The sequence below is a fragment of the Tympanuchus pallidicinctus genome, unplaced genomic scaffold (genome assembly GCF_026119805.1).
Source record: "Tympanuchus pallidicinctus isolate F22 unplaced genomic scaffold, pur_lepc_1.0 scaffold1, whole genome shotgun sequence".
NCBI lineage: Eukaryota > Metazoa > Chordata > Aves > Galliformes > Phasianidae > Tympanuchus > Tympanuchus pallidicinctus.
In genome coordinates, this window is record NW_026294618.1 from 17188656 (window position 1) to 17206726 (window position 18071).

General features: G+C 43.6%; 2 protein-coding genes across 2 annotated transcripts; both read left to right on the forward strand.

The window, feature by feature from the left end:
- The first annotated feature begins 767 nt into the window (after nucleotides 1-767).
- RNASEH1 (ribonuclease H1) lies at nucleotides 768-6522 on the forward strand. Its single transcript, XM_052672462.1, has 8 exons — nucleotides 768-911; nucleotides 996-1120; nucleotides 1690-1887; nucleotides 2474-2573; nucleotides 3043-3097; nucleotides 4145-4229; nucleotides 5071-5195; nucleotides 6107-6522. Exons 1-8 carry the CDS (start codon nucleotides 802-804, stop codon nucleotides 6191-6193), a joined length of 885 nt encoding a protein of 294 aa, XP_052528422.1. The 5' UTR covers nucleotides 768-801; the 3' UTR covers nucleotides 6194-6522.
- Nucleotides 6523-8887: 2365 nt separating this feature from the next.
- Nucleotides 8888-16762, forward strand: ADI1 (acireductone dioxygenase 1). The gene is made up of 4 exons (XM_052684434.1): nucleotides 8888-9045; nucleotides 11990-12109; nucleotides 13074-13253; nucleotides 14993-16762. The coding sequence occupies exons 1-4, from the start codon at nucleotides 8926-8928 to the stop codon at nucleotides 15113-15115; spliced, it is 543 nt and encodes a 180-aa protein (XP_052540394.1). The 5' UTR covers nucleotides 8888-8925; the 3' UTR covers nucleotides 15116-16762.
- Nucleotides 16763-18071: the final 1309 nt, after the last annotated feature.

Sequence of the window (18071 nt, forward strand, 5' to 3'; positions counted from 1 at the left end):
GGCTCTGAACCTTCACACAACTGCATGGAGTTTTACTTACAATCAGAGCATGCTACCAAGCTCTTACTTTTGGAGGAAGGGTCCAATGCAATGATTTAATCAAGCAGAAAGATGGTGTGATTCTCTCAAGCTGCATAGGCAAAAATATCTCCAGTGCTGCAAACACCACTTTCCAAGCAGACACTTGTGTCACCACAGAATCACAGACCACACACCACAGAATCAGCAGAGGTTGGCAGGGCCCTCTGGGACAATCGGACCTAACCCCTGCTCCAGGAGGGACACACAGCAGGGCACCCACCATCAGGTCCAGGCAGCTTCTGAAGATCTGCAAGGAGACCCCGCAGCCTCTTGGCAGACCGCGCTGCTGCTCTGCCATCAGCACAACACAGAAGTGCTCCCGGTGTTCAGACGAGACCTCCTGTGCTCCAATCTGCATTCACTGCCTCTTGTCCTGACTCTGGGCACCTGTGAAACGAGTCTAGCTCTGTCCCCTTTGCACCCTCCCTCAGATATTTATGGACATTGTGAGATCCCCTTTCGCTTTCTGCACAGTCTCCTCCCCCGCAATATTCCACGCCCCACTTCCCAATAATTTTGACCCCACTCGCGGTCCGTAGCAAGGCGCTCCCTCTCTCTCCCTTCTCGCATGCGCAGAATGGGGGCGCGGGTGCAACCGCTACGGCGCATGTGAGGCCGGCTGTGACGCCTGCGCAGTGCCCAACGGCGGCGGGTGTGCAGCCCGCCCGGGGCAGGGGCCGTGGGGCGGGGAGGGGGTGCGGATGGCGGCGGGGCTGCGCTATGTTGCGGTGGCTCGTCGCGCTCCTCAGCCACTCCTGTTTTGTCTCCAAGGGCGGCGGTATGTTCTACGCGGTGCGCAAGGGCCGGCAGACGGGTGTCTACCGCACCTGGTAAGGTTCGAGCGCGGTTTCGCTGCCGGAGATGCTCCGGGAAGCGCACCGGGCCGGCCTCACTCCCCGCCCGCTGTGTTGCAGGGCGGAATGCCAGCAGCAGGTGAACAGGTTCCCTTCCGCCAGCTTCAAGAAGTTCGCCACCGAGAAGGAAGCTTGGGCCTTCGTGGGCGCCGGACCTCCGGGTGGGCAGCAGTCCGTGCCCGCAGGTAGAGTGTTCTCGGAGGCAGGGAAGGAGGCTCGCAGGGCCACATGCGAGGTGCCGCTTCCCCTCGGCTGCTGGTGCAGGAATCCCAACACCACCAGGGGTCTATGCAAGAAAGAAGCATTTCCATAAGTGTGTGGATTTGCTTGTGTCTTGTCTGTATTTAAGGGCTGTTGTGTGTGTTTGTGCTTTGAGCTAAGGTAACTGGTGTACTTGTTTTTTTTTTTCCCCCCATAATTATTTTTCAGGGTTAGCTTAATGGACAAGCGTTACTAATCAACGAAAGCAAAACTCTTGTCTTTATCACAGAACGACTGAGGTTGGAAGAGATCTCTGAGATCACTTAGTCCAACTGTCTGCTCATCCCCACTGCGCTCAGTGCACCACGTCCTCAGGTGCCACAGAGCATCATAGAAATCCCCAGTTGGAAGGGACCCGTAAGGACCATCAAGTCCAGTGGTTGTTTCTCTTACCTTCAAAAGCTTTCACCATCTACATGTTACTTCTAGGATTTATTTTGAATAAAACTTGACCTTTTGTGCGTAGGTGAACTTTCTTATTTTGTGTTTTTAGAAGAGACACATGGTGCTTCAACTGTAACGCAGGAAAATGCTAGCCAGAGGGAGGAGCTGGAGGCAGATGTCTTGTGCTGCAATGCATGCAAAAGGCCATATGAACAGTCTACAAATGAAGAACATACTGTAAAGCGTGCAAAACACGATGAAGGGCACTCGACACCAATAGTTGGTGAAGATAAGTTTTCATATATGGGTAAGTTCTTCAGTTACTCCATTAATTCTTTTGAGTTCTTTCTCTTTGTATAAAACAGTGTAATTATTAGAAAGCTTTTAGGGAGGTTTGTGTATGACAACACCAGGCCAAGTGCAACCTATCTTTTTAAAATTGAAATCTGAGCCATGATGTGTGTTTTTCATATTATCTTTCTGTGTGACATTAATTGACTTTAACTGCTATCAAGATATGGCTTGATTTGTTCACTGTATTTGTGGTTTTACATGTATCTAGATTACAAACTTGATTTAAGTGCAGATTTAGCTGGCAAGTTTTAACACTGACTGAGGAGGGCAAAACTTATAGTGAGATTATGAAACTTAGCACACAGATACTTTGTGAGCCTTACTGGTTTGGAAGCAGTGGGAGGGTGGTATTGCAGTGGGGCTTCTGGTATTATGCATTACTAATTAAATCAGTGATATCTCTAGATGATGGCGTTTTGAAGGACTGCCCAGGGAAGGAAGTTCAGACATTAATCTATTAGCAGGTGTTTCATTCTATTTGAAGAGCCTATGTTTGTGAAGGAATCCTTGAATTTCTGCTTTTGCTAATTCTTTTGTAGGTGAATTTGCAGTTGTTTATACAGATGGTTGTTGTTCAGGTAATGGACGTAACAGGGCACGCGCTGGAATTGGTGTTTACTGGGGACCAGGCCACCCCTTGTAAGTAATTCACTGGGTTCTTTTCTTAGATAGATATGCTGATGTTTGTTTTGGGTGTGCTTCACCATGCGGCCTCTTTTTGAATGTGAAGCCATGCTGTTGAAACTCATGTTAATGACAGTGCTATTAGAGTAATGACTTACTAAGGAAAAATAGAAATAAAATTTTCTAGAAGGTAAGGATGTGGGAAAGAAACGATTGAAAATAATAATTTTAAGTTGCTGAAGCGGATTCAAGGAGTGCGGGAAGTTAAAATAGTTGTATGTGTGTACAAAAGGCAGTAAAAGTAGCTGCATGTTAATGGCGGGTCCAGATATGCAGGGTGCTGTGTGGGTGGAAGTTAGACCTTGAGTCTCCATTCATCCTTCTTTATAAAAAGAAGATGATCTCTGTTTTATTTGTGATTCTAAATCATAATGTATCGTGTAGTGATAATTTTGAGTAACTACTGTTTGTTCTTTGGATGTAGAAATATCAGTGAAAGACTTCCTGGACGGCAAACGAATCAAAGAGCTGAAATACACGTAAGTAGCAAATGTCCTAAAATGCTTCCACATGTAGAAAGCATTATTATACTCGAATATTTCAGCTCTGGACTTCAGAAGCCAAGTATGGAGCTGTGAGAGAAGTACACAAAATACCAGTTGTGACTTCAGACAAATTGTTTTCTTTAGGTTTTATTGTTCTTTGTTGCTCTCAAATAGGCAATATCTCGAGAATTCCCGAATGTCATGAGGTCAAGCACAGATATTTAAAATTGCCTTGCATTAGGAAAGCTCCATTCTCAAAACTTTGTATTTTTAATGTCTATGTCTTAGACTTCAGGGAAAGATCAAGAGGATGATTGCCTTCTTACTGTGATAGGGTCAGAATATCATCTTTCTTTGATTATACATAATAAATAATTCCAGGAGTAATTTTTGTTACTTTAGAAATAAGTCTTAACAGCAGATTTAGTTTTCCTTCTCATCTAATCTCAATTCTGGTACTGCAGCTTCCCTGCACTGTGTCTTTGGAGGTAAAATTAGGTGAGAAGCTGACCTGCTTAAAAAATAGCAAGAAATCCCTTTCAGTACCAGTTCAGAACCAAGCAGAAGCGATGGTGGTATGTCATAAGTCAGACTTGCTGCTGGAGAGCTTTTCAGCACAAATTTGAGACTATGCCACTTGTCTCTAATTATTCTGTTTTGTGGCACCACTACAGAATGATTGGAAACAGTTCCAAGCATTTGGAGATGATATGAATCTTTGCTCTCCAAAATTATGGAGAAGATGGCTGGAAGCTGATGTGCTGTTAAGAGCCTTGGAGAGCTGAGCAACTGGGCAGAGTGCTGCTCCTGCACTGGAGAACTGAACAACAGATTTTACTTTATTTAACATGTGGGAAACTTAAGTTGCTCTCTGTCTTTATGATTCATCTCTGTTCTAAAACATCTTTGTACTTACTGATGGAGAGATTACATTAATATTCTTTGTAGTTCTTCTGTATTAGCATCAGGTACTTTGCTGGTATTTTAGTTACATGTTCAAAATACTGTACTGAACTGTGATTCTGTTGAAATGTTCTTAAGGCAGCCTGCAAAGCAATTGAGCAAGCAAAGAGTCAAAATATCAAGAAACTAATTATCTACACTGACAGCAAGTTCACTATTAATGGTAAGTTGATTATTTTAGAGTTCCTGATTACATAAAGCACATATAACATACTGGGGTTTGTGGAGACTTCTTACATAAAGAAGAGAACATATAACAAAATTCAATTCTCAAGACTGCTTGGTGAAAAACTTGCAGAATACTGTAAGGATTACCTTCTGTCTGCATGCGATACAGTTAGAGACCATTGCTTGTAACAGTGAAGAATGGCAGAAGTAAATGATTTTTGTCTTAATGTACCCAGTATGGCACATACAGTCTAGAAAAAAATGTTGTTTGTGGGCCTTCTGTTAAGGAAGTCTTCAAGATAGTACTCAGAAGTTGGTGTGTAGTGACTTTGCAGTTTCATTTTGGTTTGTTTTGACTTCTTGGGTTGGAGAAACTATATGTACACAAATGTGAGCTATATTTGAGGTTTCCCTCCTTTCCACATATGGATGGCCAGAATGTTACATTTTGTTCTCTAGAAATCTGCTTATGTGTTCCTTCTCTGAAGTGTTCTGTTTAGCCAACAGAAATCTTAAAATATGTGGTCATGTGTTTCTCCTCTGTGTGTTTACGTCTTCAGACAAAACAAATTTGTTCTAGTTTATTGTACAATCAAGGAAATCTTTAGCTTCAGTTTGTTGAAGTTCATGTCAAAATTATGCGTGGAATGTGTATGTAAAGCTGTAATCTTTAAATACCTGTCCAGGAAAACACTGTTGGTATTTCAAGTAATAATGAGAAAACATAATCCTGAAGACCAAATAAGAATATTTTCTATGATGTTTTTGCCTGAGACTTTGTATGGAATGCGTTGAAAGACTTGTGAAACTTTTATGATAATACTCCCTTTGCATAGGTATTACGAGCTGGGTTGAGAACTGGAAAACGAATGGCTGGAGAACAAGTTCAGGAGGAAGCGTGATAAATAAAGAAGATTTTCAAAAACTTGATAGTCTATCAAAAGGCATAGAAATTCAGTGGGTGAGCACCTCATTTCTTCTTCCTTATGACATCCTAAATACTCGTGTAAATTCTTACTAACTAGGACCATAGCAATGAATTGTATAGGATATAAAGCTATACATCTATAAATACAGTGAATCTGCTTGTTTTATTTAAAGCAAGTGAAATTATCACTTCAGTGTAAGCAAGTCTCTTGTAACCACTATTTGTTTGTTAAAATGCATGTTTGTTTTTTATTGTTTCTTGTTACTACTTAGAAACTGCCTAATAATTATTTCAATTTCTGAAAATGTAAGCTTGGAACATAATAGTGTCTTCTTGAGTTGTAACTGCTAGAGTTGCTTATCAAAGCTTTTAAGATACTGGCTCTTCTGTGTAACTTAATCGTACGTCTGCCTTTAAACCAGGAAAACTAAGATTGTAACCCCAAATCAACTTAACTCTGGTTTTCAGTACCTTAGTATTTTTTTCCAAGAAAACTGAGCACATGAGGGTCTTTAATGTAAAAAATTGAAAAAAACAGATACTTAAGTGAGGTGTTACACAGCTATTGGTTTTGATGGTGTAGCTTTCTGGGAAAAGTTGACTGAATGTCAGAGAGGTTTTCTCTTTCATCTGAAGGTAGGACTTCTGTGTTAGTAACTAAGTGTTAGTGCTGTTTTCTGCCTTTTTTTTAAAGGCTAGATTAGGTGCTCCTTAGCTCACCACTTCTTATAAAGATGGTTTTTGCAATCTGGCAATCCAGTTCTTGATCTTTAATGAGAGTTTACAATCATTACTGGGAAGAACACGTAAGGACTTAATATGAGTTCTTCTAAGAAGCTGCTACTATGCTATGAATAGAAGGGCATTATGTGCTCAAGTTTCATGTATGTGCTCTTTTTTTGGATTTCTTTCATGCCTAACACTCCTTACTTTTGTCCTAACAGATGCATATTCCTGGTCATGCTGGTTTCCAAGGAAATGAGGAAGCTGACAGACTAGCAAGGGAAGGCGCTAGTAAACAAAAGTTGTGACATACTGGGACTGAAGACTGTTGCAGTTGGAGGAAAAGGACTAATGTAGCAGTGACAGTTTGAACTGCTATTGCTTCAGAGTTGAACTTTGAACTGTGCTTATTTCTAGCTCAAAGTACTAAATGTATAACCAACTTCAGGGGAGAAAAAAAAATGCATCTATTTCATCTATGCTGTTTGTTTTACAATCAGATCAATATTTAATTGATGATAAACTGCTTTTTTCCTTCATCTTACTCAAGTGCTGCTGTCATTGTTTTCGAGCGGTCTCATAGGTTTCTGAATTCACCATAAAGACAGACTTCAGAAGAAATGATACTAAATTTTTATCCTTTGTGTTCTTTTATTTCCTTCTTATGAAATAAATTATTGTTTGTTTGTTTTTGTACAGAAGTATATATTAATGGTGCAAAATTGTTGAGGAGGTGAAGTTGGTTGGATGATTTGATAAGAGATCAATGATGTAACATGAAGATGTTTATTAATAAGCCTTAGCATTCTGACAGTAGTATCCTCCTCTCAGATGTCCCAAAGAAGATAATTGGCCATTTTATCTGAGGTGGAACTGGGAGATCTGGAGAAGTTCCAGGTTGTCAAGCATTTGACTTCATTTTTTCTAGTCAATGTTGAGATGAGTGGAATGACTGATGTGCGCTTGAATTAGAGAGTAAATACTGCTACTCAACAAGTGTTATTTTTTATGTATCTATGAAGGAAAGGGAAACGTGCTATATTGTCTTAACTATTTTGTAAGGCATCTGAATATTACTGACAGTAGTGCTTAAGTTAGAAGTCACAGGGTTTTTTTTTTAATTTGTTAATGGCTGCATAGATCACTGGAGCTGCTGAAGCTTGATTTCTTAATGGTTCTCATTCCTTTTAATATCCTTATTCGTGGAAAATTGCATGCTTTTAGGTATTTAGTGTCACGTGAATTGTGATGGAGCTAGGAAATTAGTTAGTCTATTTACTAATAGATGGGAGAGATTTTGTTTTGTGTCATCCAAAATTGCATGGTAGTTGCACCTGACGGGATGAGGTAGTACACTGACAAAATTTTGTTCTCTGGGTCTTGTATATGTACGTATATATGCATGTGTACATCTCTGCATATGTACGTGTGTGTATATACATGCATTTGCTAGGGTTGCTCTGGAGGTGATACCTTCTATTGTGTTGGCCCACAGTGTCAGAGATGGACGTTGGTGTTATGGCAGTAAAAGCTAAACCTTCCCGACAGTATTGTTACGTTTTGTTGCTGTGTGACTGATGGCAGCAGAGGGGCAGTCTGACAAAATGATGTCTGATGTGGAAGTGAGAATGAAACAGGTGTGGAATTGAATTTCTCCATGTGGAAAAAGTTGCACCTATTAACATTCATCGACACTTGCTGAACATTCATGGAGACCAAACAGTGGATGTGAGCACAGTGAGGTGGTGGGTGGTGCATTTCAGCAGTGGTGACAGTGATGTAAAAGAGAAACCACATTCAGATAACTTTGAGTGTAGTATGGAGGCTGTCAAAAATGCAGAGCTAATGGTGGCAACTATATTGAAAAATAGCATTTTGTAGCTGAGAATTTGCTCTATCAAGTAGTCTTATTTTGCTCTTTGTTGTAGTTTCAGTGAAAATATATGGGAGGTGTTACTTTCAGAGCAACCTATGTATACACATACACAACTGTCTTTTCTTACTTTAGAAGTTCGACTTGGAGGAAAGTATGTAGTGATCCTGATCAGATCTCTAGCTGAAACAGTTAAACAGCATGACAGACGTGCTGAAGAAGTGTCATAATCTCCAGATCATACCTCTTGTGTTAAATGTGCAGATCCTACTTACTGCATGGAAATCTGTTATTTGGAGCAGCAATTTTGAGGAAACTGTGAAGATAATAGTGGGTAAGTGGTAGCAGCAGCATCACACTATTTAAGTTACTTTACTGCCTGAAGGATTTCTGCAAAGTGGAAACAAGAAATTTAATTGTCTGGAGCACAAGTCTTACGAGGAGCGGGTGAGGAAGCTGGGATTGTTCAGTCTGGAGGAGGCTCAGGGGAGGCCTCATTGCACTTTACAACTTCCTGAAGGGAGGTTGTGATGAAAAAGGGTCTGGCCTCTTCTCCCAGGCAAATAGTGTAGGACCCGAGGAAACGGCCAGAAGTTGTACCAGAGGAGGTTTAGGTTGGACATTAGGAGAACCTTTTTCCCTCAAGAGAGTGGTCAGGCACTGGAATGGCTGCCCAGGGAGGTGGTGGGGTCGCCGTCCCTGGCAGTGTTCAAGAGGCATCTGGATGAGGAGCTATGAGAGATGGTTTAATAGCTTGTGCTACTGGGAATGGGAGGGTGGTTGGACTAGATGATCTTGCAGGTCGTTTCCAACCTTGTGATTCTATAATTCTAATAGGAAACAGTTTTGTTCTAGTTGTTACTAACGTTTATTTCTCATTCTGGAAATGAAAGAAGAATGCCCATAGGACTATGAACAGATTGAAGGATAGGAAGTGAATAATATTTCTAAAGCAGGCTTAGGAGACGCTTGAGGTCGAGAACGTTGGCTGTTCATGGGGAATTCATTCTTCATGGGGAACTGAAACTTCAGAGGTTGTTTTTGAAGAAGAAAGTAATTGGAGGCCTCCAGGAGCTGCCCGAGATGTTGGCGCTCTCCCCATAGGCCGGGCCTCAGCTGCGGGGCGGGCCGCTGCCGCCCAGCTCCGCGGAAGCTGCCGGCGGCGCCATGGTGGAGGCCTGGTATATGGATGAGTCCCAGGAGGACCAGCGGGCTCCCCACAGGCTGGAGCCCAACCGCGCCGTCAGCCTGGAGCAGCTGCGCCGCCTCGGCGTCGCCTACCGCAGAGTAAGCGGCGGGGGCGGGCGGCGCTGCCCAGGGGTGCGAGCCCCAGGACGTGGCTGAGGGACGCCGCGCGGCACGGGGCCGCGCTGCGCTGCCCCCGGGAGGCGGGCGGGCGGGCGCCGGCGGTGCGCGTCATCGCGCCGTGCCCCTGAGGCCGGGAGGCGGCTGCGGGGCGGGCTTGCCCTGGGGCTCTTCTCACGTTGTCTGCCTGCGGTCCTCAGGGCTGCCTTTGCCGTGTCTCTGAAACAAGGGTTTCATGTGATATCCCTTTACAGCCGCGTTGTAAAATCGAGACATAAGTTTTTACGTGTTTATTTGGTAAACCCGTCCGCGTATCGCCCCTGGTCGCTGTGCAGCCTTCACCCCGCTTGATTCCCACCCGAGATGGCGGCGGTGCTGCTACAAACCTGCGGGTTGGGGCTGAATCCTGAGGCACGATGCCCACCAGGGTGAGCTGTGTGTTTGTACCAGGCATCTCCGAATGGTGGGATGGTTTGGGTTGGGCATCATATACCAGTACAGGTCAGCAGCTGAGCCCTTGGAGAGGAGCTCTGTATAGCAGGACTTAGGGGGGTCCTCTAGTGTGCCATTGTGGACATGGCCAGTGGTATCACAGAAAGGCTGGGATTGGAAGGGACCTCAAGGATCATGAAGTTCCAACCCCCTTGCCACATGCAGGGCCACCAGCCTCCCCATGTAATACTAAACCAGGCTGCCCAGGGTCCCATCCATCCAGTCTGACCTTGAACACCTCCAGGGATGGGGCATCCACAGCCTCTCTGGGCAGCCTGTTCCAGCACCTCACCACTCTCTCTGTAAAGAATTTCCCCCGACATCCAACCTCAATCTTACCTCCTTCAACTTAAAACCATTTCCCCTTGTTCTGCAGTTATCAACCCTTTCAATGAATTGACTCCCCTTCTGTTTGTAGGCCCCCTTTAGGAACTGAAAGGCTGCAGTGAGGTCAAACTGCAGCCTTCTTTTCTCCAGGCTGAACAAGCCCAGCTCCCTCAGCCTGTCTTTGTAGGAGAGGTGCTCCAGTCCCCTGATCATCTTTGTTGCTCTCCTGTGGACCCTCTCTAACAGCTCCCTGTCTTCCTTGTTACTGGGGGCTCCAGACCTGGACGCAGTATTCCAGATGGGGCCTCACAAGAGCAGAGTAGAGGGGGACAATCACCTTCCTGTCCCTGCTGGCCACCGCTTGTCTGATGGAGCCCAGGATACCATTTGCTCTCTGAGCTGCAAATGCACACTGCTGGCTCATGTTAAGCTTTTCATCCATCAGGACCCCCACGTCCTTCCCTGCAGGTATCTTGGGTTGCATTAAAAAGAGTGCAGCTAGCAGGTTTAAGGATTCTCCTCTGCTCTGGTGAGGCCACATCTGGAACACTGCAACCAGTTCTGAGCTCCCCAGTCCAAGAAAGACAGGGATCTTCTAGGAGTCCAGGGGAGGGACGCAAAGATGGTTGGGGCCTGGAGCATCTGCTTTATGAATGAAGGTTGAGAGGCCTGGGGCTGTTCAGCCTGGAAAAGAGTGAGAGGTGATCACATCAATGTTTGTAAGTTTCTGAAGTGCAGGAGTCAAGTGGATGAGGCCAGTCTTGTTTCAGTGTGCTGCAACAGGATAAGGGGCAAAGGGCACAAATCCAACACAATTCCATATAAGCATGTGAAAGATTTTTACTGTGAAAGTGATGGAGCACTGGAACAGTCTGCCCATACAAGTTCTGGAATCTTCTCTGGCTATATTCAAGATCTGCTTGAATGTTTACCTGTGTGACCTGTTGTAGGGAACCTGTTTTAGCAGACGGTTTGGACTTGATGGTCCCCACTGGTCCTTTCCAACCCTTGTGATTCACTGATTTGTAAGAGACATTTCAAAGTATCCTTCTTGGGGTGGTTCAAACAGAAGAGCTACGTGATGGATAACTTCTGGTACAAACCATAAATCAGCCATGCCTCAGCTGTAAAACGTATTCATTAAGAGCTCAGGATTTCTCTTCCCAATAATCATACCTCCTGGGCTTGAGGAGTGCAGCACAAGCAGTGCTGCAGAGTGGCAGTGCCTTGTGGGGATGGGGATGTGTGTTGGCGGTTGAGGCTCCAGCCTTTGAAGTTCTTTGCAGGCTGTGCAAGGTAAGGACATGCTGCAAGAGTTAATAAACCATAGCAGATCTTGCCATTCTGAAACCCCAGGTAACCTTCTGCTTGTCTGTTTTTAGCATCTCTCCCAGTTTCATAAATTTGGCATGAGAGCAGAAAAAGTGAAGTGTATCCAGAGCAGTTTATTAATTTCTGACACAATCAGCAAAGAGCTCAAACCCATTACTCTCTAATTTAATCTTATTTGTTGCTGCTGTGCTGCTGCTGCTGTTGTGTGTGTGACAATAAGCTTGTGTGCTTGGCACTCGAGTCATGCTGGATGAGGAAGCCATGCTTAAAGAACTGGTACCAATCCATATGTGTCTGCCAGCACTTCTGAGCCTCAGAAATGGCTGCAGCAGCAGCAGGAAGGCTCCCCAGATGGCTTCAGTGGGGCTGATATAGGCAAATGCAATGAATCTGGCTCCTGAATGAGAATCAAGTTGTTGAAGCAGTATGGGAAGGCAAGCGTGGTTTTCGATGACGAGCTGACATGGGATGTCCGTGCTGGTTTTGAAAACTCAGGTTTTTATCATTTTTGGTCTTCCCATGTTAACTAAATAGTAACTTCTAGACTTATTAGTATCTGGTACATTACTGAGCGTGCAGTAGTTGTGCTTTTGTGTGTTCACCTTTCTGTCTTGAAAGGCAATGGTATGTGCCTTGTGTACCTATAAGGAGCTAGCGTAGCCACTCAGGTTATCTGCCTGCCCATAGACAACAACTTTGTTTTTCCACATTAGTATTTTCAGTTGTGTTTTAAGTGATTGTGTCTGAATGCATTTTTTTTTCTGCCTGTTTTTAGTTGGATGCTGATAACTATGAGACTGACCCACATCTGAAAGAGATTCGGGAAGCAGAAAATTATTCTTGGATGGATATAATAACTATACATAAAGACAAGTTGCCAAATTACGAAGAAAAGGTATGCAGGCCATCACTTTGAATGAGGATTTGCACTCTGAATTCTGCTGCTGGAGTGCGGAGTCAGCTTTTTAACGTATGCTTATTACATACGCTCTGAGGGATTAAATTCATGTTTAAAATACATCTTGTACTAAAGTCCTTAACTTTAGTACAAAATAAATGTTGATGCTGTTTCTAGAACAAGGAAGGGATAGGCCTTTTGCTTCTGTAGGTTGCCTGCAAAGTTTTTAGGCTACTTTCCATCACTGTGCCATTTTGAAACTCGGAGCCCTGCAGATAGTCAGAGATCCTAACCAGGATGAAGGCAGGCTGTTCCCAGCTGTGTATGGGCTTTGAAGGCTGAGACATCCTGCTGGCTGTTGCAAAATATATCTTCTCAAAATGAATGTTAACATCTTGGAATTTGAGGGATATGTTTCCCTTACAAGATGATTTGTTAACTTGGGAAGTAAACAGCTTGGCTATTTGGAAGCAGGTGAACACAAGCAATGCCAGGCCTTGAGTCTTCTAGAAGGAGTGTATTTTTCCCTGCCTCAGGGCATTAGACTGCTGTTCTGATCTGAATACGGCAGCCTGGTGGTATTTCAACATTTCCATTAAATCTGTCCTCTTACCAGTTTGTTTTAGGCCCATTATTACACTGATTTCAAGTTTTTCAGAAGCTGAACTACATAGTAATTTAAGTGCCCTGGATGAGTTCAGCATTATGCAAAGATAGAGGGCTGCCATGCTGAATCAGTAAAGGCTGAGAAGTGTTTCAGGCACGCCTGTGCTAGCATGGATAAAAAGTACCCAGACCCCTGGGTCTGGCTGACTGGATTGGCCATTTTAATCCTGCTGGTTTCGTCTGTTAGTTAAATCACTGCATCGCTGAAAGCCTTTGTCTGCTTTGCCAAATGTTTCAGCTAGATTCCTTTGCAGTTTTTCTGTATTTGGTATTAATAGATACCTCCTATCCCCAGATAAAAACATTTTATGAAGAGCATTTACATCTAGACGATGAAATTCGTTACATCTTAGATGGATCTGGCTATTTTGATGTTCGAGACAAAGATGACAAATGGATCCGGATTTCCATGGAGAAAGGAGACATGATAACCCTCCCTGCTGGCATATATCACCGATTTACACTGGATGAGAATGTATGTTATCATAAATTACCCTAAATTTTGATGACAAATGGATGTGAGTATGTATCTTATTGGTAACTGCATGCCCTGAGACTTGCGGTTCATTAGCAAAGCATATTAAATATGAAGTAGGAATATGAAAAATACTAAATAATTCATAGCATTTGAACCTATCATCTCCGGGTCACAAATTCAGCTTAATCTCATCAGCTGTAACTGCAAGTCATTGCCACGTGGTATCCATAGCATACCTTGTGTGACGGTGGCATGAGAGCCAAACCCTGCAGCTGTCCCTCGCACAGTTGCCCCCACTGTCAGCTGCAGAGTGGAGATGAATCCCTCTGTGTTGCGTGTCTTTGTAGGGCCAGACGGAGCATATCTTTGTACGGCAGTGGCATTCTTCATAAGTGCTAAATTCACCTTCAGGGAAAGAATGATTTAAGGCTGCAGAGCCACTGCATGCTGCTAGCGTATGCTAGATTGAATGCTGACTTCACAGGAGGTGACCTGCTTTTGGAGAGTGTTTTGGCAGATGGATTGTGAGATTGCACACGTAGTCCTGATCTGTGTGCCTGCCCTTGTGGACTCTTACAAATACATTTTTAATCCTAGCATTAGCCCTGGTAGATAGGGAAATGTGTGCTGTTGTCTCGTGTGTGGCAGAACTCCCTTTCTAGGATAGTCCCGAGTGTGGTATGATTTCAAATCAGATGTCTAGATAATGTTTGTTGTTTATGTAAATAATAACAATTATAATAATAAAGATTTTTAAAAAATGCTGTTTTGGTGATACACCAGAGATTTCCTGTTGACATTTTGAGGTCTGTGGCGAATCTGCTACAATGGCTAGTTTAAGGCTTTTACTTTACATACACAAAATATGAGGGATTATGCAGTGAATCTACAAGACATTAAGAATGTTTACGTTCACTTTGGGAACTTTAGTCTAGAAATGTTACTCTCAAAATCTCCCATACATTCTTTAGGTACTTCTAAACCCTTGGGTTTTGACGCTCAATTTTTTAGGTGCCTAATTTTATTCTTGACATTGCTGAGTATACAAATGCAAGATAAGCACTTAGCAATGTTTACAATATAGGTAGGGCCTGAACCTGTAGGGTAGCTGGCAGTAGAGGAGAGATGAGTTCCCCATAACTCAGTGGTTGGAGCATTTCTGTGGGATGTAATCCTCCATTCTGCTACCACAGCTTCACGTTCCTACCCAACATGCTTCTGGCTGACTGCTGGCCTCCTGCTTTGGAAATCTGGAGAGTTTTGCTTTCTGCACTGTTGTTTTTTGGGTAGTTTATGCATTGAGCTTTTTGAGGCCCTCGCTTTGAAGCTTTTGATATTCCTCAGGCATTTTGTAAAGATCTTGGGTCTTCTGATTTTTGTTGTTTAACTGAGCAAGTAGGAATTAGATGCTGCTCTGCTTGGTGCTGTGGATCCAGTGCAAAATGATTTGCATAAAACAGGATTTATTTGGTTTCATTGATCAGGTGGAAGTACTGTCTGCCCACTCTGGAGGCACTGATTGTGACACAACATATATCCCTGCATAGGTGCAAAATCTCGCTGCAGGAACTGGCAACAGCAGCATCATGCTGCAGTGTTCTGGGACACATGAAGTTTTCAGTCCATCTTGAAATGCTTTCAGGAATTGCTGCATAAATGCAAATTAAAACATTAATTTCAGGATTTGCCACAGAAAATAAATCTGAAATTGCTTGTGACTTTTTGTTCTTTGACAGAACTACGTGAAAGCAATGAGGCTTTTTGTTGGAGAACCAGTCTGGACAGCATATAACAGACCAGCTGATGATTTTCCTGCTCGGAAACAGTATATGAAGTTTTTGGCCGAAGAAGCACAGTAATGATGTCTGAGACCTGACAGGTGGAATAGCCTAAAGCCAAGTAGAATAAATGTGATTGGTGTTCTTTCAACTGATTACACTACTAGTTGCATATACACTTAGAATCACAGAATCACAGAAAAATGTAGGTTGAAAGGTCATTTGGAGGCCATCTAGTCCACTCTGAAGCATGGGGCCAACTTCAAAATTAGATATACAGCCTCTTGGGTTTTGAAAATCTCTGGTGCAGGAGACTCCACAGTCTGTCCAGGCACCTCTTCCAGTGCTCAGCCAGTCCCACAGTCAGGAAGTTTTCTTTTTTATGGCCAAATCCCCTGGCACAGCTTATAATTGTTTTCTTTTGCCTTGGAAAGAATCTGGCTCTGACTTCTTTGCAGTCCCCTCTCTAGTGGGTAACTCTGGTTATGTCTCCTCTCAGCCTTCTTCATCTTCAGGCTAGACAAACAAGTGTCCTAAACTGGACTTTGGCAATCCAAATTGTTTATGAAGGTAAACATGATTTTCCCTGTTTTTGACTACTGAGGAATGTCACTTGTAACTAGCTGACAGTTAAACTTCAACGAGTCCAGTGGCCCAGAATTTTTTCACCCACTGTGTAGTTGATATCCTCAGCCTGACTACAGTGCTACAGTGGGGAACAGCTGAAAGCCTTACTGCAATCCACTGTTTTCCTCTGCTGCAGAGCCAGTTATTTTCTCTGAGAGGGCCTGCAGAACGGTCAGACAGAATGTGCCTCTGGTAAATTGGTGCTGACCTTATGTTTTCAATCTCCTATTTCGTGTGCCTAGAATGGCTTCTGTAATGGCTTGTTATAGAATCATAGGATCGTTAATGGTGGAAAAGGCCACTGAGATCATCAAGTCTACCTTTCAGCCGTCACCGCCGTGCCCCTCTGTGCCATGTCTACTCTTTTCTTGAACATCTCTGGGGTTGGTGATTCCACCACCTCCCTGGACAGCCTGTTCCAATGCCTCACCACTCTGAGAAGAAATGTTTCCTAACATCCAACCTGAACCTCTCCTGGCCTTTGAGGCAGTTATCTGTCATCCTATCACCGCTTACCTGGGGGAAGAGGCCAATTCCCACCTCGCTACAACCTCCTTTCAGGCACTTGTAGAGATTGAGAAGGTTTCCTTTGAGCCTCCTCCAGACTATTCCAGTTTGCCTGGGGACTGAAGTAAGGCAGGTCAGCCTCTTTTCCCCCACATCCTATTACTCTCCTTTTTGAAGATGGCAGTAACAGTTGCCTTTTTCTGGCCAAGATGATCTCCGTGATCTCTAGGACCTTTCAGAGGTGCCTTGCAGTGCCATTAGCCATATACATTTACAGTTGCTCAGGAATCCATTTTCTGACCTTTTTCTCTTGATGTTTTTGGCAGGTAGACTTGGGAGAGCTGGGCTCCGTTAATATTCATTCTGCTCTGAATCAGTGCTAATGAACTACATAGGATTCTGTTCTTAATTAAAGAGAATAAGCCCTACTTCATTCTTGTCTAAAAATGTTCATAAGATAAATCTACATAATCAGCATTTTAGCATGCAGCCTCCCTCATTCTGACCTAGTACATAAAGCTTTGGTTTTCTCTCAGCAAAATGTAGCAGTTTTCTCCTGTGATTTATTAATAAAATTAATTTGACTTTGGGGTATGTGGTTTTCTTTCTTTTTTTTTTTTTTTGTCTTATGCTGATATTAAGGACACATGAGCAGCACTGTTACTGCAGCTGTTATTCAGCATTTATTTTCCTTGGTCATGCTTCTCTGTAGCACTGGATGAGTAATTGATTGTGTGCCTCAGTTTCTTCAGCTGTGAAATGGAGTGGACTTAAACCTGTAGGTCCATCTTTCAGTAAACGCCTCACAGTTATGCAGGATGTGCTGCTCCTCAGCAACAGGCACAGAATGGTTTTGGGATGAGTGCTCACCCATTTTTGAAGGAAAACGGTAAAAGCTTTTATTTTAAAAGTTGAAAACATTTAGTAAAAACAGCATGTGTAGTTCTGCCTTTGGGTTTTGGACTGCAAGGTAGCAAAAGAGGCAGGTGCACCATGTGTTTGTGTTGGCAGAGCTGGGCTCAGTTTGTGCAGTAGGGTGCGTGCACAACCCACACTTACAAAGTGAAAGCCTGCGCAGAACTTAGATCAGCCTGCATAGCTTCTGTGCAGGGTTTCCTAAGCCTGGCTGAAAACTGAGTTACCATCAAAAACAAAGTTTAATTAGAGTCAAGTCCATTGGCTAAGCTTGTATGGTTGCTGTGTTGTGCTATGCCATGTGGTTCAGGGCTCTGTGTGCCACGGCCATGGTAGCAGCGCTGGAGTGCCTCTTGTACAGCACTAAATGCACTGAGGCACCCTGGTCCTGGAATAAACGTACGGGATTTTTCCAGATACAGCTACAGGATTAAACAACAATTATTGCCGGCAACGGATTTGATTTCTTTGTCTCATATGCCACAGGAAGTCATATTTCTGAATACAGTGTAAAAATGACTCCTTTCTCCCGATGCTGCTCTTAGTCCATGGTATTCAGTCTAGCTTCTCTCTTCCCCTTAAACAGAAGTTGGCACAAGACTGTTTGTTTCTCCTCCACATACAGCACCATTACCCCATGGCAGACCAGGAGCCACCAGAAGGAGACCAGGCAATGCCCTCTGCTTGTGAGAGGCTTACAGCGTAGGGATGAAGGGATAGGTACAGGAAAGGAGCTGCCCACTGCAATTGCTTTCAACATCCCGCTGATATAGAGTGTGACCTCGGAAACAGGGCTGAACCACCTTGTTTTGTTGCCTCTCTGGAGGAATATAAACACCCAGTACAGCTCCCATCTCCGAGCTGTCAGGGATAACACACGATAACACCGCCAAACACCATTCATCATTTTCATAGCACAATGCATTCTGTCACTGAGGGGTGGCTGTGACTGTGAGAGTCTCACTGTGAGCACTTTTAAACACATGCC

Bases quoted from the DNA above. Each gene is read 5' to 3' on its own strand.
- ADI1 (XM_052684434.1), top strand. From the start codon at position 8,926: ATGGTGGAGGCCTGGTATATGGATGAGTCCCAGGAGGACCAGCGGGCT. The intron at 12,110-13,073 runs GTATGCAGGCCA...TCCTATCCCCAG, and splicing joins TGCCAAATTACGAAGAAAAG to ATAAAAACATTTTATGAAGA. The intron at 13,254-14,992 runs GTATGTTATCAT...GTTCTTTGACAG, and splicing joins GATTTACACTGGATGAGAAT to AACTACGTGAAAGCAATGAG.
- RNASEH1 (XM_052672462.1), top strand. From the start codon at position 802: ATGTTGCGGTGGCTCGTCGCGCTCCTCAGCCACTCCTGTTTTGTCTCC. The intron at 2,574-3,042 runs GTAAGTAATTCA...CTTTGGATGTAG, and splicing joins TGGGGACCAGGCCACCCCTT to AAATATCAGTGAAAGACTTC. The intron at 5,196-6,106 runs GTGAGCACCTCA...TTGTCCTAACAG, and splicing joins AAGGCATAGAAATTCAGTGG to ATGCATATTCCTGGTCATGC.